This window comes from Exophiala oligosperma, assembly GCF_000835515.1.
Source record: "Exophiala oligosperma strain CBS 72588 unplaced genomic scaffold supercont1.4, whole genome shotgun sequence".
Lineage (NCBI taxonomy): Eukaryota > Fungi > Ascomycota > Eurotiomycetes > Chaetothyriales > Herpotrichiellaceae > Exophiala > Exophiala oligosperma.
Genome location: NW_015622821.1, coordinates 3,277,606 through 3,305,152, shown reverse-complemented (window position 1 = coordinate 3,305,152; position 27,547 = coordinate 3,277,606). Strand labels below are relative to the sequence as shown.

General features: G+C 50.0%; 8 protein-coding genes and 1 non-coding gene across 13 annotated transcripts; 5 read left to right on the top strand and 4 right to left on the bottom strand.

Annotated features, from left to right (window-relative positions):
* Nucleotides 1–2,393: 2,393 nt before the first annotated feature.
* On the bottom strand, nt 2,394–3,854 carry PV06_05279 (uncharacterized protein; the record flags this gene model as incomplete). The annotated part of the gene is made up of 1 exon (XM_016406266.1): nt 2,394–3,854. The coding sequence occupies one exon, from the start codon at nt 3,852–3,854 to the stop codon at nt 2,394–2,396; it is 1,461 nt and encodes a 486-aa protein (XP_016264472.1).
* Nucleotides 3,855–6,109: 2,255 nt separating this feature from the next.
* Nucleotides 6,110–6,207, top strand: PV06_05278. Its single transcript has one exon. It is a non-coding gene; the product is annotated as a tRNA-Ile (tRNA).
* Nucleotides 6,208–6,350: 143 nt separating this feature from the next.
* On the bottom strand, nt 6,351–7,754 carry PV06_05277 (uncharacterized protein; the record flags this gene model as incomplete). Its single annotated transcript, XM_016406265.1, has 4 exons — nt 6,351–6,459; nt 6,520–7,287; nt 7,337–7,624; nt 7,665–7,754. 4 exons carry the CDS (start codon nt 7,752–7,754, stop codon nt 6,415–6,417), a joined length of 1,191 nt encoding a protein of 396 aa, XP_016264471.1. The 3' UTR covers nt 6,351–6,414.
* Nucleotides 7,755–8,407: 653 nt separating this feature from the next.
* PV06_05276 (uncharacterized protein) lies at nt 8,408–8,611 on the bottom strand (the record flags this gene model as incomplete). The annotated part of the gene is made up of 1 exon (XM_016406264.1): nt 8,408–8,611. The coding sequence occupies one exon, from the start codon at nt 8,609–8,611 to the stop codon at nt 8,408–8,410; it is 204 nt and encodes a 67-aa protein (XP_016264470.1).
* Nucleotides 8,612–8,757: 146 nt separating this feature from the next.
* Nucleotides 8,758–10,558, top strand: PV06_05275 (uncharacterized protein; the record flags this gene model as incomplete). The annotated part of the gene is made up of 4 exons (XM_016406263.1): nt 8,758–9,087; nt 9,140–9,186; nt 9,290–9,730; nt 9,775–10,558. 4 exons carry the CDS (start codon nt 8,758–8,760, stop codon nt 10,556–10,558), a joined length of 1,602 nt encoding a protein of 533 aa, XP_016264469.1.
* Nucleotides 10,559–14,761: 4,203 nt separating this feature from the next.
* On the bottom strand, nt 14,762–19,119 carry PV06_05274. 3 transcript variants are annotated; one of them, XM_016406261.1, is made up of 5 exons: nt 18,967–19,119; nt 18,788–18,905; nt 18,546–18,672; nt 15,795–18,496; nt 14,762–15,747 (listed from the first exon to the last, which is right to left on the bottom strand). In XM_016406261.1, the coding sequence occupies exons 2-5, from the start codon at nt 18,794–18,796 to the stop codon at nt 15,193–15,195; spliced, it is 3,393 nt and encodes a 1,130-aa protein (XP_016264467.1). In that variant the 5' UTR covers nt 18,797–18,905; nt 18,967–19,119; the 3' UTR covers nt 14,762–15,192. The 3 variants fall into 3 exon arrangements, with proteins under 3 accessions (XP_016264467.1, XP_016264466.1, XP_016264468.1); XM_016406260.1 differs by having other exon boundaries at nt 18,788–19,119; XM_016406262.1 differs by having other exon boundaries at nt 14,762–18,496.
* Nucleotides 19,120–19,228: 109 nt separating this feature from the next.
* Nucleotides 19,229–20,844, top strand: PV06_05273 (uncharacterized protein). The gene is made up of 2 exons (XM_016406259.1): nt 19,229–19,542; nt 19,592–20,844. The coding sequence occupies exons 1-2, from the start codon at nt 19,394–19,396 to the stop codon at nt 20,775–20,777; spliced, it is 1,335 nt and encodes a 444-aa protein (XP_016264465.1). The 5' UTR covers nt 19,229–19,393; the 3' UTR covers nt 20,778–20,844.
* Nucleotides 20,845–21,492: 648 nt separating this feature from the next.
* On the top strand, nt 21,493–23,118 carry PV06_05272. 2 transcript variants are annotated; one of them, XM_016406257.1, is made up of 3 exons: nt 21,493–21,875; nt 21,922–22,710; nt 22,763–23,118. In XM_016406257.1, the coding sequence occupies exons 1-3, from the start codon at nt 21,841–21,843 to the stop codon at nt 22,968–22,970; spliced, it is 1,032 nt and encodes a 343-aa protein (XP_016264463.1). In that variant the 5' UTR covers nt 21,493–21,840; the 3' UTR covers nt 22,971–23,118. The 2 variants fall into 2 exon arrangements, with proteins under 2 accessions (XP_016264463.1, XP_016264464.1); XM_016406258.1 differs by having other exon boundaries at nt 21,493–22,710.
* A 165-nt stretch (nt 23,119–23,283) lies between these two features.
* Nucleotides 23,284–27,541, top strand: PV06_05271. 2 transcript variants are annotated; one of them, XM_016406256.1, is made up of 5 exons: nt 23,284–23,587; nt 23,667–23,905; nt 23,957–24,011; nt 24,060–25,036; nt 25,084–27,541. In XM_016406256.1, exons 1-5 carry the CDS (start codon nt 23,345–23,347, stop codon nt 27,302–27,304), a joined length of 3,735 nt encoding a protein of 1,244 aa, XP_016264462.1. In that variant the 5' UTR covers nt 23,284–23,344; the 3' UTR covers nt 27,305–27,541. The 2 variants fall into 2 exon arrangements, with proteins under 2 accessions (XP_016264462.1, XP_016264461.1); XM_016406255.1 differs by having other exon boundaries at nt 23,667–24,011.
* Nucleotides 27,542–27,547: the final 6 nt, after the last annotated feature.

Here is a 27,547-nt window from a genome sequence, read left to right as displayed (position 1 = left end):
TAACAACCATCCCACTCCTTCCACGGCATCCTTCATCCTCTTCCGACACATGTCTAGATCTGGGAAGACATCCCACCAACAATGCGCAAACCCGGGGTACATGTCCAGCCTCGTCGGCACGTCGCACTCCTCCCTCAGGACACGCTCATAGATCAGACCGTCATCCCGAGACGGATCCAGGCCGCACACCTGAAAATACACGGGCGGCAGACCCATGTGGCCGTGCCTGACCGACCCCGTCCCTTGGTCGTACGGGTGGTGCTGGTCGAAACTCATATAGAGCTTGCTGGTCAGGTCAGGCTGGAACGCGTCCCGCAAAAGTCTAACCATTGCATTGTTCAGGAGAGGCGCATCCCGGTTCTGCGTCGAGCTGAGATATCTATCCCGGTACTTTTCCGGCACGTGCTGATCCGAGATGTAGGTGCCGGCGAAGAGGAAGTGGCCGGTCAGTTTGGGATGGAGGTTGTGGTCGCGCGCCAGATGGGCCAGGGACGCCGCGAGGTTGGCGCCGGCCGACGACCCCCCAACCAGAAACCCGACGCGGGGATCCGTGCAGCGTGGGAATACGGCCGAATTTGCCTTGCGCGCCTCTCGGGCGACGAACTCCAGCGTCTCCCAGGCGTCGCAGATGGAGAAGGGGAATGGGAAATGGGGCGCCAGGCGATACGACGCGCTGACGACGATGGCGGAGTGCGTCTGGGCGAGTCGTCGGGCGAGAGGGAGTTCGAGTTCGGGGTAGCCCGTGCAGTGGCCGCCGCCGTGGAACAAGAGGATCAACGGGCGAGGAGGCGTCGTGTCCGCGACCGCCGACGTCAGGTGGCACAGGATGATGCGGGATGGGAAGTCGTCACGGAGTTTGATAAAGTGGGTGGTCTCGGTGATGTCGGCGGGTCGCGTGTCCGCGAGAGATTGTTGGACACTTGACCGTCTGGCAACGCTGCTTTGCTTGAGAGAGGCGACTGTGCAATCTGGTCCGAGTGACTGTGGTGGAGATTCCTCGAGTGCTTTGGCGAAGGACGGGTCGATCTCCGATGTAGCCAGGATCTCAGGTACCGTCGAGGGGGGTGGTGGAGTTGAGGGCATCGTACGTGCGTGAGCCCACGACACACCTCGGATGTCAAGACTTCTTCGTATCCAAGTGCCGCTCAGGTATCGGTCGTGGTAGTAAGTTCGAGTCCTCGTTGGTTTTCAAAGATGGCCTTGCCTTTACCTAGCAGTGACGTATCCCCTTCGATCTCGTATAGATCAGTTAATAGTCACGTCAAGAGTATTGAAGAGCCCAGAGGATCGTCGAGCAAAGCAGAAAGAAACGGCCCCCTGTCAGCAAAAGTCAGGCTGGGAGAGCCGCAAACCCAAAGCTGGAAAATGCTCGATTCGTGGGGAGGGGGAGATCTCTCGTCCGCCTGACGGTAAATTTTGGTCTGCACGCCCGTAAACTCGTCTTGTGGTTAAACGAACAGCTCATCGAAGCCCACGCCCAAGGCCCATTGTGGAAGCGGTGACCTTATGACCAAAAATGTACGGAGTCCTGTAGCCTCGTTGTCGGCCATCGGACTTTGGCCAATGCAAGGCAACCGGCGCCTAGTGTGGTTTCAGAGACAGCTACCGGTCTGGGCAAAGGGTGAGCGCGAAGAGGCCTGAAGGGAATGTAGGCGGCCGCGTACAGACAGACCGCATCGTACTCCGTAAGGTGTCACATTTTTGGGGGATCATGACGGGAAACCTCGTCCCTCGTACAAGTGAGGCTTGCCCATGGAATTGCTGACCGAATGGACTGTTCCTTTATTCAACTTTCCCATCAACTTCGGCCAGTCAGATGTGTTTGACCAGAAGAAGAATAGTACAGTTCTGTAATGATGATGATGAGAGAATGAAGCCAAGGGCGGTGAGGTGTCCTACCGATGGAGACGGGGGCCAAAATCTAAGCTGCATATCCCCCTTGCGCGCCTAAGCCGGTGACGTGCAGACGAATGTTTAGCTGCGATCAGGCGAAAGGGACACCAAGTACGGAGCACCAAATTCCCTATAATATGACACAGATGACCGTAGGTCAGTGTACCTCCAGAGGGCAGCTCAGACTTTCAACACCTTCGGAGCATACCACACCATTTCCAAGTCGCCCAGGGACGGCGGTCTGAGTTGGCAAACCAGGCCAGTGAGGACCAAAATTACAAATTCTTGTTCACGGTTTCAGGCAGATGCACGGTGGCTTGTGTCTTTGTCAGACTGACAGGATGAACAAGTTGGTACGTATAGTAAAAGTATATAAATTGTAGAGGCATGGAGAAGTTGACATCATTGGCCAAGAAACTGCTGCCATCAATCCGAGTCTGATCTTGAGTCTATTGCATATGAATGCAGAGACTTGGGAGCAGCAACTCTATCCCATTCATCTAGCATTGGAACATTTTGGTTGTGCTGACATTGATGCGGCTCCATTTTGAGCCAGTCCAGATACAAGAGAAGAATTGCATTGGCCAATACACATGATACAGCCACCACCAAGGCAAGGGGTCCCAGATCTCATATGTTCCGTCTTTCCAGGTCAGGAGATGGGTCGTGAAATCGACATTGTTCCGGACAAGGTCGCGGAAAGTATTTTGAAGGGACAGAAATCCAAACGTTGGAAGGAGTACTCGTGTCACTAAGTCATGACCGATCCAATAATACTTGTCATTGTGTAAAGGTCGAGCTATCGCCGAGGTTTGCGCTGCAGGAGATTTTTCCAGTACTGAGAGGTACCCATCAATCATCGTAGAGGTACCATTGAATAGTGCCACGGCTGTGTGAGCTCGCGGGTTGCATTCGATTGGATAGAGCGTTATTTTCGCGGAGTCCTCCACCATAAAGTCGAAGGATAAGTGGCCCGTGAAAGCCGGGCCGCCATTAGCAGCATATTTACTGGTGAAATCTAGCATTGCTTTGCTCAGGGCAGAAGTAGGGTGCAATGTCTCGTAATGCATGAGTAGCTCTGCAGAAGGACAAGCCACAAAAGCCTTCACCTGTCCATTGACCACGAGTGAATGTGTGCAATATTCTTTGCCTTTGATGAATTGCTGCAAGATCCAAGGCGAATCGGCCGAGATCTTTAGCTTTGCGATATGCTTCGAGGTCTCCATTGGTGTGCTCTTGGGGAGGAGCGTCATATCTCCACGAGCCGCATCGTCAACGCCGACCGTCTTCATGATGTACTGGCGTCCAGGAGGAGCGTTGCGCAAGATGCATTCAACTCTGGCACGGCTGCAGACTTCGTGCGTCTCCGGGACATTAAGACCAATTTCCCTGGTATGAGCAATGAACGTGTGCTTTTCGTGAAGTGTTTGGGTGGTATCGACGTCGAATTGGATAGCCCTGCAGCTTGTCCGACTTTCGACTATCTCTTTTGCCGTTCCATCCTCGACAGCAGACGCTACCCCCGAACAACTGACCCAGAGGTCAATCTTTTCTTTCGTGATTATCTCCAATAAACTCTGAATATAGGGTGCCGACCCAGCCTTCGTCGTTGGTTTCCGTAAACGGTAGAATTTGTATAATGCTTTGGACATTCTTCCACAGACAAGAGCTCCATTTGGCTCGAAATCGGCCCCGATAACGACATGTCCAGCTTGGTAAAATAATCTAGCCAGAGCCAGGCCTTTTGTCATACCCACTCCAGTAACGAGAATTATTCGAGGACTAGAGGCGGAAGCATCAGAATGTCGACGAGTGCGGCCTGCATGGCTTGGGAGGACAACTGCAAGCAAGAGAGAAGCAATGAGAATGAAAGTATCCATGGGAAGGAAAATGAGGCTGAGAAGCAATAGGCCGGCATTCTGCAACCGGTGAGAAAGAACGGATGAATTTCCGTCGAGCATTGTTAGCAGATTCAGGGAGATCCCCAGTTGTGCGTTGCAAAGGTCTTCACGCAAAAAAAAAATTCAGAGAACAAAAATCAAATGTCGAATGGCTTCTATTCACACCCTGAGAAAGAAAATTTGGTTGGACCTGGCATTAGCTGGTCCAAATGAAAATGTCGACGTCACGAAGTGACTGAGTGGGTTGTGAGGCCCATTGGTGAAGACATGATTGTGTAGATGGAGCGTCTAAGGCAAAGCGATGCCAGAGAATCATACGAACTGTACCTTGCAGTGTACTGTAAACCATGAGCCTGGAAGCTCCCATGTAGGATGATGTGAAGTTCATGTGTTGAGATTCTACGGAACAAATTGATGTTCATCCCAAATATTTCACCCCAAAGTGATATACTCGACCGTATATATGGAGCGGAGTATTTAAACCCACAGCTTTTTCCCAACTACAACCACATTTTAAAGGACATTAATGCTCTTCGGAGTACACGTTAAGGCCACCGAGGTGCCGCGCCATGTTTTCCTCATTTTCTCCAGCATTACGGAGTATTCTCCAACGGCGATTGCGCTTTAGGAATCCTTTGCGAGTGATCTGGTAGGACTGAAGGGCAAACCGGCGAATGTTTTCTACTGGCGAGGTCGTTAACCCCACGACATTTACTGTCGGTTGACGAAACCAGCGACCTGGGCCTTTTCCTCGACCGGGTCAAATACGTACATACCAGGCCTCGGTGCATTCATTGTCCATTAGGCAAATTGAAGGTCTCCCCTCCTCGGCCAGCTAATAGTATCTGCTCGAATCCGGAGCTGAGACATTCCAGAGCATTACCCCAAGGATCCTGACAATACACTGCCTTCTCACTGCCCATGACTATGGCTTCCCCCATCCTCCTCCCTCCATTCTCACAAACTGCTCTTGCCGTGTCTTCGGGGTCGGTGACGGTGATTCCGACATGGAAGAACCCGCCCTTTGCATAGTCAAAGGGGTCCTCGGGTTTCCTGTACGGAGGATCTAGGAATTCAAACAACTCCAGGCCAACCCCATCACCAAAGTCCAGAAATGCGATCTTCATTCTCCGCAGACGTGGTCCATAGATCTTAGAGACAGGCAACTTCGATATGAGCTCCGGTTCCAGGAGAGCGTCTGGACATAATTTTTGGAGGCCGAAGATCTTGCTATACCAGGTGACTGCCTCATCTAGATTGGGGACTGATATTGCGAGGTGATTGAAGACGTTCTTGTGAGTCTGAAGGCAGTTAGGATCATGCTATTTCCTATCTTCTGGGGGCCTGAAGTTATGAGGGAGTGTCATACGCGAGACATGTTCCGTTCTCAGGACTGATAAGGGTACTGGAAAACGACGATGTCTGTTTGTGCGTGTTTGTGTGGTGCGGTGGCCTGACGCAATTCTGTGACGAGATAGTACTGTTGACCATGCTGTGCAAGGACGACGCCAGATATATACACTGCACACACAAGTCATTGCTCTCGAAGCCACGTCGGATGAAAGCTTGCGGTGCCGCTATTCCGAACGGATTCGGTCCTGAATATGGTCAAAAGTACCGTTTATACGGAGAAATCTCATGCAGTCAGCGACCAACACATAGCACGAGCCAGTGAGGATTGCTCGTCGCAACCAGTATACGTGAAAACGGTGGGTACCAAGAACTGGATAGCATGAGTCCAGGCAACCGGGACAATTGTTGACCCCCTAGACCAGTCGTGTTCGTTCTTGCGAGTCTCGCAAACGACCGTAGACAATTGACAATAGTGATGGTGATCGGCATCAGCGCTATCTGCTGAACGAGTACTCCGAGTGTTACTATCAAGTCGCGTATGAGAGACAGCACTTCCTCTTTTGTATGCTCGCTCCACAAATAGTCCACAAAATTGAATGCGTATTCGGCATACCTTACACTTGAGAGACCAGCATTGGCAGTCACCATTCTGGGGCTGTAGACTCAATAAGAACTTGTGGACACTAGGAAAACGTCGAGGTAGTCCACAGGTACTCCGTACAAAATTTACATATTAATTGTAAGGCGTCCGTAATAGGTGCGAGGTCCTTGTGCATTGAGCGTAAAATGACTACCTCATGTACTGTGAGAAAACGAAGAGGAGAGAGTTAGATTCAGTAAGAGTCATCACCACTTGCTGTTTAGGCGTTACGATGGGTACGACCCACTGTGCCATGGTGAAAATTTTCAATTTCTATCAGATAAAATGGTCAATTTTTGGTCCAGAATTGAGACACAAAAATGGTCGATTAGATCAGTTGGTTAGATCGTTGTGCTAATACCCTGTGGTCAAACACTATGGAAAACACAAAGGCCATGAGTTCAAGCCTCATATTGACCAAAAGTTCGATTCTTTTTGCAATTTTTGTTATTGTTCTTTTTTTTTAGCCCCGTTGTGAGTGAGGTTGCTGTTGTTCCGAAAAGTCTTGGCAGAGTTGAACGCGCGCATGAATTTTTGGTGGCAGATCTACCACCGTCCTTTGGCCTCAACTTCCCCAGGTTCCTTGGTGTGAGAGAGCATATGCCGGTGAAACAGATGTTCCTCGTCTCAAGACGTTTCCACTCCCACACACCTCGTGATTTCAATGCCATCCTAGCAACATGTCAGTGGGCACAGATCTTAGACATCCACAAATGAGGGCTCTTTTCTTACAGGAACACCAGATGGTTCGAAGCTGTTGACGAGCTTGCTTTCATAGATGAGCAGGGGGTTGCCAACCCTAGTCTCATCGAGTTGGGCTTTTCCTTCGCGCTTCAGATATTGGTTGGCGGTTTTATCCGCGAATCTGCTGTCAACTCCATTAACCGTACCACCAAATTTGGTCGCACGCTTTTTCTGTTCGACGCTGCTTCTGACGTATTCAAGGTAGGGAGGATTTCCAGGCGCAATGACATTGTCAGCGGCAAGGACAGTGCTGGGAGTGATCAAGCCCAGTTCCTCGCAGAGCTTCAAGTCTGTCGTGTAAGCAGGTTTATAGTGGTCCAGGAACATCAAGTCGATATGCTTGAGGTCTCCAGAGGCATGCAATCTCTTTATGGAAACATCACTAGACCCGACGATGACTTTGACAATGTCACTCAGGCCAGCGAGATCAACCAAAGAAGCGATAACAGCAGCAAACTCCGGGTTTCGCTCAAGGCTGAAATATCTCTTGCCTCCAGCCTTGCGGACAGCATCTCCAAACAAGACACAAGAATAACCTATGTAGCCACCCAACTCGACCATGACCTCAGGTTTGACCTCGGCAATCAGATCAGCTACTATCCGTCCTTTGTCCTCACCGACATTCATGAGGTACTTTTTCGTCCGTGCAAAGTTGTCAATGGCAGCCAGGACCTTGGTTGGAGAGTTCCTGATGGTTTCGATGTCGGGATTACTGTAGATGAAATGCAGAAGCTCGATTTCTCTTCCATCGTCAAACTGCATCAGATCAGCAAGAACGCCAAGTGATGGGATTGTCGGCAAATACAAATGTCTCTTCTTGCTCCTGATATTTCTTCTCAAGATTGAAATCCGCCATTTTCTGCCCTAGATTGATTACTGTACTAAGATGAGCCTTCCTTTCAGGACTGGCTGTGGTCAGTGAATTCTGCAGAGAAGTCTCTACGGGTTTGCACAACAGGCGGTCAAGGTAGGCCAATATCTCCAATCTCAATGGATGGAGGATAATGATCCCGACATGCAGCGGTAGTTCGAGGATATCGCCTTGACCCCAGCCAGATTCAAGGTAGAGCAGCTTTTCGGAAGTAGATCCGACCTATAGAGATCGATGACATCTGACATGCTCAAGCACTTACCCGTAACCAGAGCAGATTCTCGTCCAATGCTGGGTCGCATAGGCGATGCCAATAGCTAGCCAGCGCGTCAATATGGATTGGTCTGCACATCCACTTTGAGCAAGATGTAATACGCGTCCTCGTGGAAGCAGAGAAGTCGACGTCCGGAGCGCAGAAAAGACACGTTTGAAGGTGATGATTCGGTGATGTTCGGATGGACCAACCAGCGTGATACAGCTAGTCCTAGAAGGGATTAGCGCAGTATGCCTCTCCTGTACCTCCCAAACAGCTGCGGCAGATTCAACCTCCTCCAGTTGATTGTCGCTCGTCCTCTCACTCTGTACACTTTCTGTCATACTCGTACCGTGGTGTCATTCCCATCAATCTCTTTGACATGACCGTTGTCAACCGCCATTTCCGGTGGTTGCCTTGCACTACGCCAAGTGTGACCGGTCTATGACTACTGCATGCCCGACCGCGTACTGACGTGGGTGCTTCTGGACCTTCTGTGGATTTTCTCCAGGCTGTGGGACAGGTCGCAACATGATTCCGCGGCAACTCAATCTACCCGAAGATGGCGCTAGGATCTAGCATCGCCTGTCACGTCCTTATGCCCATACCTGCATCCCCTGCTGGATGCAGCTTTCTTTCTTGGCTATTCTGAGTATCTTGTCCTCTGCCATCTTTAGCAAACAATCATCGACTACATCATGACTGTGCCTGGTGCAAATCTTAAATGGCATACAAGCTCTATGCCGGGAGTCTCACCTACCAGGGGTGGCCCAATCAATGCGCGAACCTCCCTTGACTCGAATGCTCCATGAAGCCTGTTGGTGGAATATTTCTGCCGGATCTCTCGAGTCACCAGCAATTGCATCTGCCTTGGAATTGTCCTGAGCCTTTGCAACCGACAAAATGGAAGACGTCTTTGCAGCGTACGGCGGGTAGAATTGGTTCCACCGAGTCATCACGTCGTGTCGAATCGTTGCACAGTGTGCTGGTAAGTGCTTGGGTATATTAAACCAGCTCTTCTCTCGCTTCCCCAGGTTGATCTGCATTGCCGCCTTCACTTGCCTACCATTCTTTCCTCAGACGACCAATATCTTCATTCAACATGTCTGACCTCAAGGCATCTGTTGCCGAAACCAAGGTCGGCTTCCACGTCGAGGGGTATGAGAAGATCGAATATGACTTCACCTTCATTGATGGAGTGTTCGACACCGGCAACAAAAACCTCTCTGATTGTTATCAGCAATGGGGACGGTGTCTAGCAGTCATGGACTCTAATATCTTCGACGTCTATGGCGAGCAGATGCAGAGATACTTCGATCATTACAAGATCGACCTGGACATCCACAAGACCATGATTGGAGAGAAGGCCAAATCCATTGACACTTTCTTGAGTATTGTCGATTCCATGAACAAGTTCGGTGTCTTCAGAAAGGTTAGTGCCCCTCCCACGCGTATCCCTATGAACCATGACTGACCATTCAAAGGAACCTGTACTCGTCATTGGCGGTGGATTGGTTACTGATGTTGCTGGGTAAAGGATACCACCTGCCAAAGATGACCACAAGGCACTCTGGCCCATATATATCCCTGGCTGTTGTACCATCGCGATCTTGTCACTGACCGATCATTTCCAGTTTTGCTTGCGCTGCTTACCGCAGAAACACCAATTATATTCGTATCCCGACCACTGTCATTGGTCTGATCGATGCGTCAGTCTCAATCAAGGTCGCGGTCAATTATGGCAACTACAAGAACAGGCTGGGAGCCTACCATGCTCCTATGCATACATTCCTGGACTTTGGCTTCCTTCGCACCTTGCCAGAAGCGCAAATCCGGAATGGCTTTGCCGAGCTCATCAAGATCTCCACATGTGCTCACCTCCCGACCTTTGACCTGCTAGACAAATATTGTGAACAGCTCATCGGGACTGGGTTCGGACGCACCGATGGTGCTCCTGAAGAAGTACGAAAGGCTGCGGATACCATCAACCGTGCCGGCATCCACGAGATGTTGAAGCTCGAAACGCCAAACTTGCACGAAATCGGGCTTGATCGTGTCATTGCCTACGGTCACAAGTAAGTTCACCTCGAGTGATATGAGCCTCGTTGACGTTATCTAGATGGTCACCTCTTCATGAGCTGGTGCCAGAAGTTCCGCTTCGACACGGTCATGCAATCTCAATTGATATGGCATACTCTGCAACCTTGGCCAATATGCGCGGGCTGCTCAGTGATGAGGATCACAGCCGACTTCTGTCCCTATTCTCCCGGGCAGGTCTATCCATGGATCATCACCAATTCGACGAGGAGATTCTGGACAAGGGCACCAAGGCTATTCTCAGAACGCGAGATGGTCTGCTTCGTGCCGCTGTTCCTAGTCCCCTTGGGAGGTGTGTTTTCCTGAACGACGTCTCAATGGAAGAGATGTATGCTGCTTTGAAGAAGCACAAGTCTCTGATGAAGAACTACCCAAGAAATGGCGAAGGCATTGAGGCTTTCGTCGACGCCAGTGACACTGGCTACACGGTCAACAACAAGCCTGTTGAAACTGGTGTCATCTCTAACGGACTGAAAAAGCTTAATGTCCTGAACGATGATACCCACATCAACGGACACCAGAATGCGGATGGCAAGATGACCAACGGTGTGTCCAAGGCTATCAAGCATGCATCTGCCGAGGAGAAGCCTACTGAGCTTGTCAATGGAGTGACAGACCATGCTACGATTGGTTTGGCCAATGGGAGCGCACATGGTATGAATGGTCATACAAATGGCCATACGAATGGTACGAACGGTACGAACGGTACTCACACGAACGGTACTCACACGAACGGTACTCACACGAACGGTAACCATGTCAATGGTGCTGGTGTTAACGGTGTTCGTGTCAATGGGGTTCATTAGCTCATGGGGTATGAGTATGGCATGTTCATGATTGCAATGCCCGAAGCTTTGATAGATAGATAGATAGTATTTGGCACATTCGAGAAGCCTCGTGTGTGAGAATCGTCTCCGCCTGTTAACACGACGATCTGAGACTCGAGTGATTTCTAGATGTGATTTCTGAAGGGTCAAACTCTCTGTGTATGGCACAATTGTAGATTATAAATATGGTTCCAATCCGTGCTCGCAGTAGTACGCGACACACACTACACGTTACTCTCTACCACTTTACACATAGCATGACACGGTTCCGCACATGCATTTGATCATCTCATGGCTCCAGTAAAATTAGAGGAAGATTTTGACTGAAGAAAGCCCCAAAGCATGTCATGATGTCAACACTTCAGATCAGAGTGGAGGTACAAGTGGTTGGACATGAACAGGATATTCCTTGCTAATATACATCATTGACAGGACTCGTTACACCGTCGGACCATGGAAAGAATCTCCATACATTACACGTGGCAATAGCCAGGTCAGTGACCGGTGCTGAGACCTTTCTACCACCATAGTAAACAACGCTCACCACCAGACAAGGTTCCCAACCAATCTTAGGACCTCACATTCAAAGCTTTGCCAGTGTCCGCTGATGTGGTCACATTCTCGTATGGGCTGGAAGGAAAATGGAGCCCACATACTTCACTTGTGATCTCGAACAGGCTGTCAAGTATCGGTGTGGAAAGAAATATGAGACCGTGACAGAATTCATCGACCTCAAGGCTCGACAACAACACTCGTCACCAGCCGTTGGTTTCTTCTCCTTGTCACAGGGATCCGAGCCATGGAGCACCCACATCTTGACGTTCGGGGATGTGCAACGAGGGTCGATGGTTGTGGCAAAGGCACTGTCAACGAAGTTAGGGGCCATACCAAAGCAGACTATTGCACTCATCTGTCCAAGTTCGCCTGAATTTCTTTTCACCTGGCTCGCCATTATCCGCTTGGGTCATGCCGCACTCCTGATTGCACCACAGTGTTCCCCATCCGCGGTCAGTCATCTATGTAGATCATGCGAGGTGAAGCATCTTTTCTATGATGAGGTTTACCAGGACCTAGCAGAAAAAGCGTCTGCGGAGTCCGCCAATTCAAAGGGTTTGGACATTGACGCCACCATCATTCCCTTCGCCAACGAAGATATATTTGATGTCATCTCTCGGACACCATCACCAACCCCTGAAACGGCCCAAGGGATCCGCCGATTCGACATTGCATACCTTCATCATACCTCAGGCACGTCGACTGGGATTCCAAAACCGATACCTCAGACTCACCATGGAGCTGTTGGCGTGCTGCCTAGACTTGATGGGACCGGGCATGCTTCATTCACCACGACACCACTTTATCACGGTGGGATTGCAGACCTGTTTCGAGCATGGACAAGCGATGCACTCATGTGGCTATTCCCCGGTAAAGATCACCCCATTACGGCCGCGAATGTTTGTCGCTGCCTGGACGCAGCATCATCTGCGGTCGAACAAGACAGCGCTCCCCCAGTCAAGTACTTCTCGTCAGTGCCATACATCTTGCAAATGATGGCCGAAGACCGGGTTGGATTGAAGTATTTGCAAGATATGGACGTTGTGGGTGTGGGAGGAGCAGCCCTTCCCGCAGAGATTGGCGACAAACTGGTACTGTCCAACGTCAACCTGATATCACGGTTTGGGAGTGCCGAATGTGGGTTTCTCATGTCATCATGTCGAGATTTCAAAAAGGACAAAGAATGGCAGTATCTCAGAATAATGCCTGGACAAGAACATCTCAAGTTCGAACCACAAGAGAATGACGGTCTATCAGAACTCGTCATCCAGCCTGGATGGCCTCATATGGTAAGTCTTTCTTTGTCCCTCCTGCAGAAGCTGAACTGACCCGGTATCAAGGCAAAACACAATCGTGACGACGGTTCATATGCCACAGCAGATCTATTTGCGGCGCATTCGCGCATCCCCAATGCGTGGCGGTATCACTCCCGCGCCGATTCTCAACTCACACTCGTCACCGGCAAGAAATTCGACCCTGCTCCCCTGGAAGATGCCATTCGAGCTTCGTCGCCTCTTGTCGAAGATGTTTTGGTCTTCGGAAACGAAAACCTCTATCCGGGGGTCCTTATTTTCCGATCGAAAAGTGCAATTTCCCTCACAGACGACGATTTTCTTCGGGGGATAGCGCCCATGATCGAGAGGCTGAACAGGGACAGTCAAAGTCACGCGAGAATCCCCCGAAGCATGCTACTCCCAATGCCTTATGACCAGGGAAGTCTCGAAAAAAGCAGCAAGGGCACCATCCTTCGAAGCAGGGCCGAAGAACGTTACGCCAGCATTATTTCCAGAGCATACTCGGCTGATCCATCAGCCACCACCTCGAACGTGTCGGACGAAGACATCCTCGAAAATGTACGCAAGATAGTCACAAACATCGTCGGCGATAGGACAGACGTCAAGCCTGGATCTCTCAGCGACGACTCGGACCTGTTCTCCTTTGGGATCGACTCGATCGGTTGCATCCAGATTCGCCATGCTTTGTGTCGTCTCATCCCTGATGGCTCAGCCTTGCCACTGACTGTCGTCGAAGACCAAGGGACGATTTCTCGATTGAGCGCCCTCATTCTACGCATCCGCTCAGGAGAAGAAACCAATGACATCAAAGACACTTCCTTAGACCAGCATGCCTTGATGCTCGATTTAGTCAAAAGATACAGCACGTTTGAAGACTCTGGGTTGTCGCCCATCCCCTCGACGCCGTCCTGCTCCTCTCCCGCCCCCAGCCCAGTAACAACAGCCTCGAACCAAGAGGGTGTACAGATTCTCCTCACAGGTCCGACAGGTTCTCTCGGCTCACACATTCTTCACCAACTCCTTTGTGATCCTCGAGTATCCCACATCCACCTCTTCGTCCGCGGTGAGACGGCCCAAGCTTCACGGGACCGCGTCCTCGAGGCCCTATCCTCTCGTCTCCTCCCCGTCCCGATAGACTTTGGCAGCCGAACCACAATATGGCAATGCACGCTGTCCGACCCCTTACTCGGACTCTCGCCTGCAGACTACGCAACCCTCGCATCTCGAGTCGACGTCATCATCCACCTCGCGTGGTCCGTCAACTTTTTGCTTCCGCTGCGCTCATTCGAAACAACACACCTCGCCGGCCTCCGCAATCTGATCAACTTTTCACTGACATCGTCGTCACGCCCCCGTCCACCAAGGTTCGTTTTCTGTTCCAGCGTGGCTAGTGTGTCGGCATATCAGACTTGTAATGTCACCGGCGCCGACGACGACACTCAAACCGCCACCGGCACGCGTAAGGGTCATACTCGCTGCGAACAGACGGACACCCTCGTTCCCGAACTGCCCGTCTCCGATATGCCCGCCGCGTCAGGACCGACAGGCTACGCTCGCTCCAAATGGGTGGCCGAAGCCATGTGCGTCGCCGCCCACACCGAGACTCGACTCAACTCTCGCATCTCGATATCTCGGGTCGGTCAACTCTCCGCCGCCACCGACACGGGGGTGTGGAGCAAGACCGAGGCGTACCCGCTGATGTTGAGCAGCTCGCGGGTGACTGGCGTGTTGCCTGACCTGAAGCACGAAGTTTTGGGTTGGCTCCCCGTCGATCTGGCTGCTCGTGCTTTCGTGGAGGACGCGCTGAAGGGGATTGACCACCAAAACCGAGACCGACAACAACCACCCAAAATCGAAAACATCCCCGTACACCACGTCCTCAATCCGTCCACAGAGTTGCATTGGTCCGATCTTCTCGCTCGCCTGTCGTCGCGTCGTCATCAACCTTTCAAAGCCGTCCCGGCGGATGAGTGGTTGAGGGTCCTTTCCTCACTCCAAGAACAAAACCAAAAAGACACCACAGGTACTGCTTTTGAAGGCCTGCAAAAACATCCGTCATTCAAACTGTTGGGGTTCTGGAAAAGTGTATATGGCAGCAGCACAAAAGACCCCCAAACACAGGAAACGCCGAACATCAAAACATCACCACCCATACGACGGTACGACATGGACAAGACTTACGCCCGAATGCCCTGTCTCCGTGACCAACAACACTCGGGACTCGACGACGAGTACTTGATCAAAACGTGGGACTGGATCATCAAGAATGTTTAAAACAAACAAAACGAAATAAAAAAGAAAGGACAAGAGGGACTTGCACCCAATAATCACATACTTATTCAACTCATTCATTCCTCTATCTATGGTGCTAGCAATCCTCATCGCGTGAGCGCCTTTTTGGTGTATATAACCGGTAACATAGCTAGCAATCGCTTGAATCATCATCTCTGCGGTCGCTCGAGATAGTTCGTTTGTTGCACCAATAATATGACCCTTCCTGCTGAGCCCCAAGTGAAAGCAGCAAGTTCGCGAATTATCTCTACAAAATTTAGCATAAGATGCTGAAGAATACCAGCAGGCCTGCCTGGTGGCTCTCTTCGTGGATCCAGAACCCTACATCCTTAGGGACTTTTGCCTGCTGGACACTGGTGGAATACTTGATAATGGAGCGCTTCCGCCACAAAGAACGCCCCCATTATGATGGACACAGTCGCCATTCTGAAGCGGAGCTTCTCGTGTTCTCGACTTGGCTTGAGCGTAATCTCACCGGATGAACATTCCTTCGGCTCTACCCCAGAAATTCCTAGCCTTGTTTACGTGGTCCAAGCCGAGCATCTCGTCGCCATCCTGGAGAAGATCCAAGATGATATCATCGTCCTCAAGATACCGTGGTTTAGCATAGATGGCCCTGGAGACCAAGGCAAATTTGATCTGCTGCAAGAGTTTCCCCTTGATGCCAGTTCTCCTGCTGATCCGTTCTTTGGTGTCCTTCAATGATTCACCAGGTTTGAGCATGAATTTGAAGGGAATGCCATGAGGCTTGCTCGCTTCCTTGTCAAAATGGAAACAATAGATGAATCGGTCGTCATCAGAAGCATGAATTTCTTCATCAGGAATTTTTTCCGCATAAAGTGTCGTGAACTCATTGACTCCAACTACGTTAAAGTCTTCGATCAGTTCTTTGTGAATCTTGCCGCCATGAACCTCAAGTATGCGAACATTTCGTGCCGTCTGTTCATCAAGGTTGATCTTTTTCGCAATGCCGTTTACCAAATCGCCAATAATGCCATTCTTTGCGACAAGGATTTCAAGTGGTTCCTGTACATTGTTAAGGGAGCGCTTTGCTTTCCTAGGGCAGTACTTACCTCTTTACTGATGCCGTCGCTAAGCCATATCACCTTCATAATCTTCTTGGTCTCGTAGTCGGCAAGACTGGTCTCAAGGACTTCATAGTAGAGAGCATCACCGCGGTGGGCAGCATAGCCCCCATAGGAGGAAAACTGCGAATGGAGGATTTGTTGCAGAGTGTGATTCATACCGCGCTTGAGCCACATCTTTATCTTGTTGTTGGTTGAACTTATTGTGGCGAACCGAATGTGCGTTGGGTCAACCTTGAGATATTCCCCGACTTTACCAGAGAATTGCTCGTAGGTCATTTTCTTACTAAGGCTCAATGAGAAAGCTTCCCCTTCTGTGCTGGGTTTGGGATAGAAGCTGACTGGTATTCTGTTCAAGAGATAGTCGTAGTACTGGCGGGCATCGCTGTAGGTGACTGTAGAAGGGTCAAGGTCCGGAAGGTTTTGTTGGAAACAAATAATATCGCCATCCTGTATCTCCGACTGTTGGAATGTTTGTTTCGGTTTCATCACCTCTATCATAGAATACTTGATCTCCTCGAAGAGAAGTATTGGCGTACTAGAGTCCCATTGCATAAGCTTGTTAATCTGTGGCGCAATTTCTGAAACCTTGTCCAGTTTCTTTACGTAGATATGGCCGACACCAGTCAGACTTTGAGCTTTGACGTCGAAATACTTGAGGAAGACGAGTATGGGCGCATTAGGGTTTGTGGGTCCGGTATCTGGGAAAACAGCTTTGCCATCATCAGATTTTGGTGCGTGTTCGGCCCAAAGATAGAATGGACGACCCCTCGTCCCATATTTGGTAAGGGCCTCCTCGATAGTCATATCGGTATCTCGGATTGGCTGATCCGGACGGTTTGTTTTGTTCTGCCTGCCTACCATGTTCCAAAATCTGATTTGATCTGGCCCGAGTTCGAGCTCTTCGGCGACTGTCGCGGCAAACTCGCTGATTTTGGTTGTCCGCAGGATTCGATAGACCTGTGCAGCGGCAGGGTCGCCCTGTTCCAGTTCGTAGCTGGTCAGGTCAAATCCGTGGTGGGCTTGGAATGTCTTTTCTGTTATGACGCCGACATTCATGTATAAATGCGCCTCTTCACGTTCTTTCTTCTTTCTGGCGAGTTCGGCCTGCTCTTCTGTGATCTTTCTCTCGATATGGGAAGGTATATCCGATTCGTTCACGCCATGAAGAACCTGGTCAAGCCGGCTCTTTCGGATGTAGACCAACATATACGCATTCATGGAGCGTTTGGTGGAATATCCTCTCATATAAGGTTGACGTTGACCTGGCCCGCCATTTGCAACGTTCGCATATTCTCCTCCGAAATTTTCCTCGAGGACTTCCTTCATGGTCGACCGAGTTACTCTGTCATCGTCAAACTTGTAGAAGAAACCGTCCTTTTTAGGCTTGAGAAATGCATAGTAATGGCCTGCATTGAAGTCACCGCTGTGAACCAGAACTCCATGCAATTGGTAATCCCAAGGCTCCGTTGATGCTGCTCTCGCCTCCTCTGACAGGTAGAGGGACGCATCGAACTCCTCTGGAAATTCGTGCCTATCGTTCACTTTCATCATTGCGTCTCGGTTGATGTCATACTCAAATCTCTTGAGCTGTAAATGAAGAACTGGTGGGAAGCTCTCAAATATGACACCCTTTTTGGCGTCCTGGAGTTTGTATGGTTCCCCTGCATCGTACTTGTTCTCACCCTCCAGAGTTTCGACCTGGATGTAGTCCATGAAACTCTCGTGGAGATTTTTGTTGCCTCGAACATTGAGTTGAAGATCCCAGAATTCTTCAATCCTTGAGGACTCGTAGTCAACATTGATGCATGAGATGTAGGTCTTCGTCTTTCCCACGAAGAGCTCCGGTAAGGTTCTCTCTGCTGGTGTATCTTTCATCTTCTTCTCCAACACTTCCATCAGAATTCGGGACAGTTCCTGGACGTCTTGCTGTTCAAATATCTGACGAGTGTCCCAGCCAAAGGAGGCGGTAAGTTCGTTTGTGGACACAGCAAATTTATCTTTCTGCAGTTTGAAGAAGAGTCTCTGCAAAGTCCAAGCACTGTTACTTCGGTTGGCATCCTGCTCGGTAGGAATTTGATATACGGCTTTTCGGAAGGCATCGGTAAAGTAGAGCGATTGGAGAAGGGAATTGAGGTAGCAAGTTGCACCCTGGTTCTTAAGCCCGACCATGCCCGTCTCCTTCTTCGAGTCGTAGCCCTCGAAGTTGTGCCATAACACGCCAGTGGGGTCTTTGATGATACGGACGTAGGCAGTGAGCTTGGCTTCATCATTCTCAATGAGATGTCTAGATCCATCTTCCCATGGTTGGTTGAAGGCTTTGCGTAGTTCCACGAATCTTGTGAAGCCCCAGTCTCCCTCTTTCGCGTTGAACCGATGCGTTGCGGTATGCGTACGGAATATGGTGGGATCGTTCGGGTTCCAAAGGACTAGAGCAAATTGAACGCAGGCATACCAGTCTGGCGGGGGTTCATTTTCGAAACCATGTTCGAGGTAGAAGGAGGCACAGTCAACCTGGTTTCCGTACGGGAAGAAGAGTACCCGCCACGGATGACCCCCAACTTCGAAGACCGGTCCATGCTCCCGGCGTGGCAGTGTCCGCCACTTCTCGATATGCCAAGTGTGATATGCTTCTGTCTCTGCTTCGGCATCAGGAAGATCGACAAGGACATGTCGTTTCATTGCTTCGACTACATGTTGTCAGCGACGAAGGGAGGAGATAGAGGGGGGTGTTCATACAGTCATCGGCCCGTGGTGGTGCGTCGGCAGGCTCCTCTGAGGCATCATCGGGGGAGATGTTGACAACTTCATTTTCCTGCTGGTTATACTGGTCATAGTCGTCAATGAGCATGTCAGGACCTCCCAACTGCAGACGACCAAAAACGAATTCAAAGTCAGTATTCATGTTTATGGGCGGCGAGGCGGCGAGGCAGTCGAGTGGGCAGGTGGCGGCGGATGCAGAAGAGGAACATCTCACGTACATTGTCCATGTTCGTAATTGTGTGTGTGTGTCTTTAACGGGGAAGGAACTGAACAGCTCCTTCCTCGGTTTGCCGCAAGGATTCGCCCTACGCAAAGTTCACCGTGGAGTGAGGGCACCTAGCATTGTAGTCAGCGAGAGCGCAGGCAGATCCTCAACCTGAGGCACGGCTCGCAGTACCTTGCACTCGAGGAAACTGTCCGGGAAGCAGATTTCAGAGTACTTATCTCAATGAAGCCTCGAAAATAAGGTATGGGACAAGTATACTCGGGATTTATAACAGGAAATCCAGGATTTAGGGCGAGCGCAGGTGAGGACGAATTGAATATGAACCTCGTCACGCTGAGCAGTGATCAAATGACGACTGGCCGAGAAACCCGCACAGACTATTATTATAACGAGTGGTGACTGTTGGTGCCTCTCCAACTTCAATAAACCCATCCAAATCACTGATATCACCGTCTCCGTCTGCTGCTGGACACACACCATTACCGCACTCGTCAAGTATGACTACGCCGTCACTCGACTGAACGTAGGACGGTATCCGTATACGATTCACTCAGACGACTTTGACCATGACATATCGCACGCCCTCAATTGATATGAGATGCTGCAGGTCCCCCGCTTCTTGAGGCCACGAGCCTCGCCAGTAAAGGGCCACACAACAACTACGACAACAGCGTTGTGTAGATGGTCTTCTTCTACACGACCAAAGAGCACGCCGCCGCCATGGCGACCGGCTTCGGCGTTGGATGAGTGAGTCTGTGCTAGGCGGAGAAATTCACGTTGCTAACTACCTACGCAGCTGGGTTGATCGCCCAACTCGTCCTATTAGTTTGCGCCAGCTTTTCTTCTTCGGCCGTACCCTGACCGAGAGTCGCCTGCTCAGCTCAGCTAACTATGTCCGCATGGAGCTGCCCACTAGAATTGCGCACCGGCTACGGGAAATGCAAAGGTTGCCATACGTTGTGGTCACCAACCCACATCTCTCTTTGGTGTATGAGTTATACTACAAGTCGTTTGAGAGCTTTCGTAGAATTCCCGTCATCAGAAATGTGGAAGAGAACGAACACTTCTGCAAGGTCATCGGCGAGAGCTTGAAGGAACATCTGGCTGTGATCCCCAATCTGGTTATGGGAGTTCTCGAGTGTCAGGAACTTGTGCCGGCGGATACGATGGACAAATTCGTGCAGGCCATGCTGCGGGCTCGCATCTCCAGACGTGTCATTGCCGAACAACATCTCGCATTGACCGAGACCTTCAATTCTCCATGGCACGTGGCTCAGCCGAGCTCGGAAAACGAGTTCGTGGGTGAAGTTCTTCTCAAATGTAATGCGAAGGACATCATTGAACGGGTTGGAAAATTCACACAGGAAATTTGCAAGTCATCAGCAGGCGCTGACCCGTTAGTCCCAGAGATCAAAATTCAAGGGCATGTCAATGCGACGTTTCCATACGTTTTGAGCCACCTGGAATATATCATTGGGGAATTGCTACGGAATTCAGTCCAGGCAGTTATGGCACGATACCAAACTCCGAGCAAACCTCCACCACCGATCGAAGTGCTGGTCTGCGAGGCTCCTCAGCAGGTGGTGATCCGCATTTCCGACCAGGGTGGAGGCATTTCTAGGGAGATCACACCTTTTCTTTGGTCTTTTAATAAAGGACCAAGAAGTGCTGCCCGCCTCGAGAACTTCCGGGACGTTCCAACCTTGGCTGCCACTATGCAAGAAGTCCGACAGTTTGAGGTGGCCGAAGAAAAGCCAAGTGGAAAGATCAGAGATTCATCCCTGAGCACGCTCGCGTCAAGAGCACCAGATCTGAGACTCGGAATGGGATTGCCCATGAGCCGAGTATACGCCGAATACTGGGCTGGAGGCCTAGAATTGCATAGTTTGGAGGGCTACGGCGTAGACGCATTCCTCCAGATATCCAAGTTGGGAAACCAGAACGAGCAGCTCACATCACGAGCGAGTTTAGACGCCGTCTGAAAACACTTGCTGCCATCTTTGGCATCATGCTTAGGTATGCAAATGACAATCGAGTTCAGGCCATATGACCCTGCCGATAAGGCTTACATACTTCTCTGCTTGTGGAATAACCCTAGCGTAGTGTCAGCAATGTGTTCCTAGCATTGTCCCAGAGGTCTGATGCATCAAAACTAGTTCAGTAAATGCCTTGAACGTCATGCTCGACCAGCATAGAGTATACGAGGTTCTATTCTAGCGGTTGAGCCTATCGGCTTACCAGAGTTGTTTGATCTATTTCTTCATTTTGACTTTCGAACAAGGAAAGGAGAATATGCTACCTACATTGCAACGCCCCAGTACGTTCATAATACGTTCATGATTGCATGTTCCGACATTCAGGTCATCACCGCATCATGGGAAGCCGGGTTGGCCCTCGTGATGATGGTTTTAGATGCGGACTTGATGAGGTTCAATCTCGACACTCTCATCGGAATCACCAGCTCCACGGTGACTGGTGTCTTCAGCTGACGATGATTTGAGTTGGGTGTCTTGATAATAGGAAAAAGAAGGAGAATGGAGAGGTTGAAAAGCCGAAGTTTTCATTGTTCCTGGATCGTGGGCCTAGTGTCAATGCGGTCTAGTTGGTGATTAAAAGCAGCAAGCTGGGGACTGCTGTGAGACCCCTAATTGGCCCTTGGGCATTCTCCCGCTGCAAGGGCTCCTCGCCTTTCACCTCCAACAAACACTGCGGCTTGACACCACTGCGCTTCTGCTTTACTGTTTCATTTGTACTCTCTACACTCTACCCTGTTCCGATTTTAAGACTCAAAGCCCACCCAGTACGGCCTCGCATTTTGTATCAACACATTTCCTTCTTGTAACACTTCAGTTGACTCTGGATATCGTTCTCTGACGCACCGCTCAACTTCCGCATCCGCCGTTTGAATCCTTCCCATCGAACCCTTCCATCGCATCAACCACCCACGAACGCTCTCACTACCGCAGCGTTGAGATACTCGACGTCGCTGTTGACCGTTGTTGGTCGCATTCCAAGACCTTCCGTCACTCTTTTCTTGTCTTGCCCATGGAAAACGCAAATTTGTGGACTCGGCGCTCAAAGTCTGTTGCATCCTCTTTTCTGCTTTGTACGCTGACCATGTTTCAGTTCCGGAAAGCTTTCGCTGTCTATGAGAGATTCTGATGGTAAGGATGGTAGCAAGGTAGAATCGCCACGAAACTACACAAGCAAGCGTTTTGGCGACACCTCTTCACACGGCAAATCGAACCCGTTCAACGCTCTGTCCCCCTCTGCCACAAAGTCTCCTTCAGCGAGCGCATCATCTGCTTTTGGCTTGGGAAGCGGTGCGTTCGCCTCGTTCGGCTCCGCGAAAACCCCCAAAACCCCGGGGACAGGATCCGGGACCGGATTTGACTTCACATCACGGGACAAGAAAGAGAAGGAGACAGACACACATGCCGAAGCTTCCCTGACTGAGAAATTCACGGAGGCTTCGGCGGCATCCAGCGCCCAGCCTGGGCATCAATTAAGAAACGCCTGGAATTTGTTCTATAGACCTCCGGCGAACAAATTTTCCGACTATGAAAAGTCTACTCAGAAGCTGGCCACTATTAGCTCGGTAGAAAGCTTCTGGACGATATATTCCCACCTTAAGCGGCCTTCCCTACTACCGACCGTGTCTGATTATCATATTTTCAAGGATGGCATTCGTCCCGTTTGGGAAGACGAGGCCAACAAGAGAGGCGGAAAGTGGATTGTCAGGCTCAAGAAAGGCGTCGCTGATAGGTATTGGGAGGAATTGCTCCTTGCAATCATTGGAGATCAATTCATGGAGGCTGGTGAGGAAGTATGTGGCGCTGTACTTAGTGTACGAAGTGGTGAGGATGTCCTCAGTGTTTGGACCAAGAACGATGGCGGGAGGAATATCAAGATTCGGTACGTTCTTGGTATCAATGCTCTTGAAATTGCTTATTCTAATGTTACACAGCGAAACCATCAAGCGAATACTCGCTTTTCCCGCCGACACCAATATAGTATGGAAGAGCCACGATGACAGCATCGCCCAGCGCTCTGCACTCGATGAGGCTCGACAGCAGAAATCAAGTGCTCCACAAGGCCATTCGGGAGTGGAGAGACGACGGCCCACGTTACATGATGATTCGGACAAGAGTAGAGGTAAAGCGGTGGCATCTTAGCAAGAGAGGGACGGGACAAGGTCCCGTGTGTAGAATACTGCAAGTAATTCCTGGATATAGCTCCAACAAGGGGACTTGCCAGGTCCAATGAACCATGTTCTATGACCGTGCAACAATGAATTTGTTCTTCTGCTTGGTCCAAGTAAAGATTAACAAAGATGCATCTGAGTCTGTGTTTCATGGTAGTGTGCATATATACTCTATCAACCTTATTTCGAGATCCATCATGCGGCATCTGTGTGTGCGGGGACTCTCTCTACGTCTATGATCATTGTTGAATAATCGCACCCTCTCAAAAAAATGTACACCTGAAGGACACCGAGACGGTTTGTAGACTTGAAGACTTCTTTTTACAATGCTTGAGACTGAGCCAGATGCGCTCAACTTGGACTGAGGATCTCCGCAATGTGGTACGGCACGGTTTGGACACTCTTCTCAGCCCCCATGTCCCGGCTTCTGGTGAAGACAATAACCTGACAAACGACCATTCGCATCCTTCCTATGTCACACCTCGCAAGGGGGGATCAATGCCCCAGCAAGCTCCTAGACAGTATCTCACCAAGCGCATGAACCTTTACATCAGAGATAATGATCCGGCACAGAATGATCCGATAACTGTAGGTCGCGTTCACGTGAAACCGCCCTCATTCACTGAGTATTCATTCTGAGTTTACTAACCTGATAATTGGTATGCAGATTGAAGACGATGACGACGCAGAAGAGGTATTAGAAATCCGTCCTGTTGTTCGACCGGAAACCTCAAAGCCTCTCTTGCGAACACGACCTGCATCCAATCATGAAGTTTCGTCTGCCACGCAAGCCTCTACAAGACAAATGCCTACACGTTCAACCCAGAGGGAGCGTGATATGACTGCGGGAAAGAGCATAGATAATTCACAGTCAGCAGACGAAATTCGGCTCCTTGGTGGTGTGAGGTATCAGGCTCGTCCTATAATCTGTGACAGGAGAACTGAGCGTTGCTCTAGTAAGTCTGAACCTGGGTCTGTGACCATACAAGATCCCATGAAGCAGTCATCAAATGTATGTCTCCTGCACTGCTTGTCTATACAATGTTTGACCCCCTTACAGTTCAAGTCCCCCTACAGACCTGTGGACACTTTGAATCGTTCTCGCGCCTCCGCACGATCCGGGTTCGTTGGTTCAACTCCGATTTCAGGCCGATTACCTCAGTTGCATGGTTTCAAAAGCAGTGGACAGATAAATGAAGACACTCACAATCATCGACACAAGAGACGAAAGTTGGAGCAACCCCAAAAAGCAGGACAGAACATTCAAGATGCCATTGACCTTGGGAACAGTCAGAAAGCGGAAGACTCAGTCGATGAGCTAGGAATGAGTCCAGCCTTTCAAAATGGAAAGACAGAGCAACCCACTCTCAGCCCTCCTGAAAAGGGTAGCACGCGGAAGACTTCTCCATCAAGACAGTCTATCCGAGCTGCACAAGGCAAAACCACTTCTGCGTACTTTGGCAAAACTGAAACCTCAATGATACCTGGTGCGGGTGTACCGAGGACCCGTCAACTGAAGTCCTTAGGGTCAGAAAGTCCAGATGCATTACAGGATGATTATCGGCAGCCGCCTTCTCGATCGACCAAGCAACATCCGACCTCTCTCGACAATGTACCGGCCACGGCGTTCACTCAGATGCTTGTGGGGTCTGATAAGAGTATGGCTATCAGAAATCCGACGAAGAAGCTTACAAACATACAAAATTCGTCGTTGAGAACTTTTAAACTCCTGGAATTTGTGTCAGATCTTTGGACAGACTCTGTCGTCACCTTGGAAGTGGACGAACGGAGAAAGCAACTCCGGATAAATACGGATATCGACGAGCTCGGCACTGATGCCACACAGGCTTGCCCAATGGAAAAGATTATTGATATCAAGTATGGAAGCGAATCTAACCTGGTATCCCTCGATTTTTCGCGTAGTGGCAACGGTCCTCCGACAACATATCTTCGCTTTGAGTCCGAGGGGGCAGCAGATGAATTCGTGAAGTTGCTGCAGGAGGTAGACAGGTCTTATCGTGTCAAACGGAAGGATTCGTACGTTTTTATGCTTGACATTATAATAATATTACTGACCAGAACAGTGATTGGATGGAGACCGCGTTATCCAAAACAAAGGCCGACATTGATAAGCATCAAAAGGAAGGGACTACAGTTACCGTTACGCAGACAAAGGTCAGCAAAAAGCACACGCAAATTGCGAATGAAGATACAGTAGAGAAACGAACCCGTCACGTTGATCGATTGGATCTGCCTGCTGTTATCTCCGGCCATCCTACAGTCATTACTGGCGCCCAAAGACGAGGCACTGACAATGCGAGGGCCACCCAACATGCTCACAACGCTCAGCCAAAGTCGGTGGAATCTGACAGACGAGAGATATCACAGACAGAGCCAAGTTCATTGCGAAGAGTAACGAGATCACAGGAGTCTGGTAAGAAAGAACAGTGCGATCGAATCGCAGACGGCTCTCAATCAACAAAGACCTCAAACCTTGAGATTCCAGGAGGTCCATGGCGAAACGATCTGAGATATGCGATCAGCGAGAAAAGAACCGGGAGCGTGCCTTACGAGGATTTAGGCCACTTGGGCCACGAGGAGTTCCTCAACGACAACTTGATCTCCTTCTTTGTTCATTACCTGGAAAGTAAGATCAACTCTACGAAGCCTGAATTGTCCTCGAGAATTCACATCTTTAACACATACTTTTTCGAAACTCTAACGAAGACGTCTAAAGGCCAGAAAGGGCGAGGCATCAATTATGAAGGCGTCAGCAAGTGGACGAAAGCCATGGATTTGTTCAAGCGCGATTTTGTGGTGGTTCCTGTGAATGAAAATTTTCATTGGTACCTCGCCATCATTTGCAACCTCCCTTACTTTCTGCCCGAGTCGGAACAGCCAGCCAGGCAGGGACTACAGCCGTTGCTTCTTGAAGATCCTTCCACGCTAGCCGATGGAAATGTTGATGGACCAACCACTGCTTCCGAGGAGCAGACGCAGAGATCATTGGCAGAGCTTTCTATTAGTGATAACGATATTTCCCACCAGATTCCTTCCAATGCCAAGGGCAAAAAGAGGCCTGCAAGGAGAAGGGTCAGCCGATTACCAAAGTATGATACTGATAAACCTGTTATTATCACCCTAGATTCCCTTGGAACTGCACGCCCTGCTACAACTTCCATTCTCAAACAATACGTGGTAGCGGAGGCGAAGAATAAAAAGGGCCTTGACCTCGAGCCTAGCGAACTTCGGGGAATGACGGCTAAAGAGATTCCCACACAACGCAATTTCAGTGACTGCGGGTTGTATCTGTGCATGTACCTGGAGCAGTTTGTTGCGAATCCAGATACGTTTGTGTACAACATTTTACAGCGAGAAGGGAACGCTCATCAATGGCCTGAGACGATTCGAGGCCACGATCTAAGGGAAAGACTACGAGATCTACTCCTCGAATTACACAGGCGTCAAGAACACGAAGAACCGGAAAAGGAAATTCCTGAGGTTGGAAGCATCATGATTGACAAACCTAAACGTCCGCCCCCAACAACTCAGCACCCACTGTCTCTAGTTGATAAAGGGATTGATTATCAGAGATCAGGCTTGCGGCGTATGCATGATGAGGACGAAGGGCTAGCGTCGCATGCAGACAGCACACCTGCGCCACTGGACACAGACTTGAGTGAAGATGTTCAATCTGGAATAATGGTCGACGACCCTGGTATTCTCGATGGGGCTAACTCCCCATCTGATCGGCGTAGACCACATGCTGGTTCAAATTTGGGGCCAAGTCCTGGAGAAATAGTCCAAGTCACAGCATCATCCCCAATCTCGCCTAACGGTCACCGATTTTCGGATCAGATCTTGTCGTATGGAGATCCGGCCGAATTAGCCTCCCATCTTCGGACTTCGAGGAAAAGACAGTTCTCATATCGTGATGACGACGAGGCGCAGCAGCAGATCAGACCGAAAAGCGCATCGACCGACTTCCTATCAGGCATGCAAAGTTATCCTCCATTGCAAGACTTTCCTTTTACGGGAGAGAATTCTAGGCTCAGGAGTGTCTCAGCGAGAAGAATACCCGATGATGAAGTTTCAAGCTTGCAACGCAAAAGAACGCGGCATTCTGAGCAATCGGCGATCAATTCCCAAGAACTTGTCATCGGACCCCATCCAATCACTGAGGCTACCGAAAGCAACAAGCATAGGGTGCTTGTTCCGAGGAAGAAACGTCAATACGATATGGATGAGGTTGAGATATATGAGGATACGGAAGACGAACAAACTGAAGGATGTGGCAAGGCATAGTGCGCCGGTCATGACGATGATGAGATGCTAATACGGTGAGAATAGCCAGAAGGTGCTTGTTTTTAAATGTACTGCGTCTTCTAACGCGATATGGCGTGGCACAGCATAGCGAGGGAGTTTGAAGGTGTTGAATCAGGAATTTCTCCATCTGCACCAATATCATGAGATGATCTTGGAAGCAAGGTTAGGATGACTTTACAAAGAGTTGTAATAGATGATAGCTGCCGTGAATTAAATTGTGTA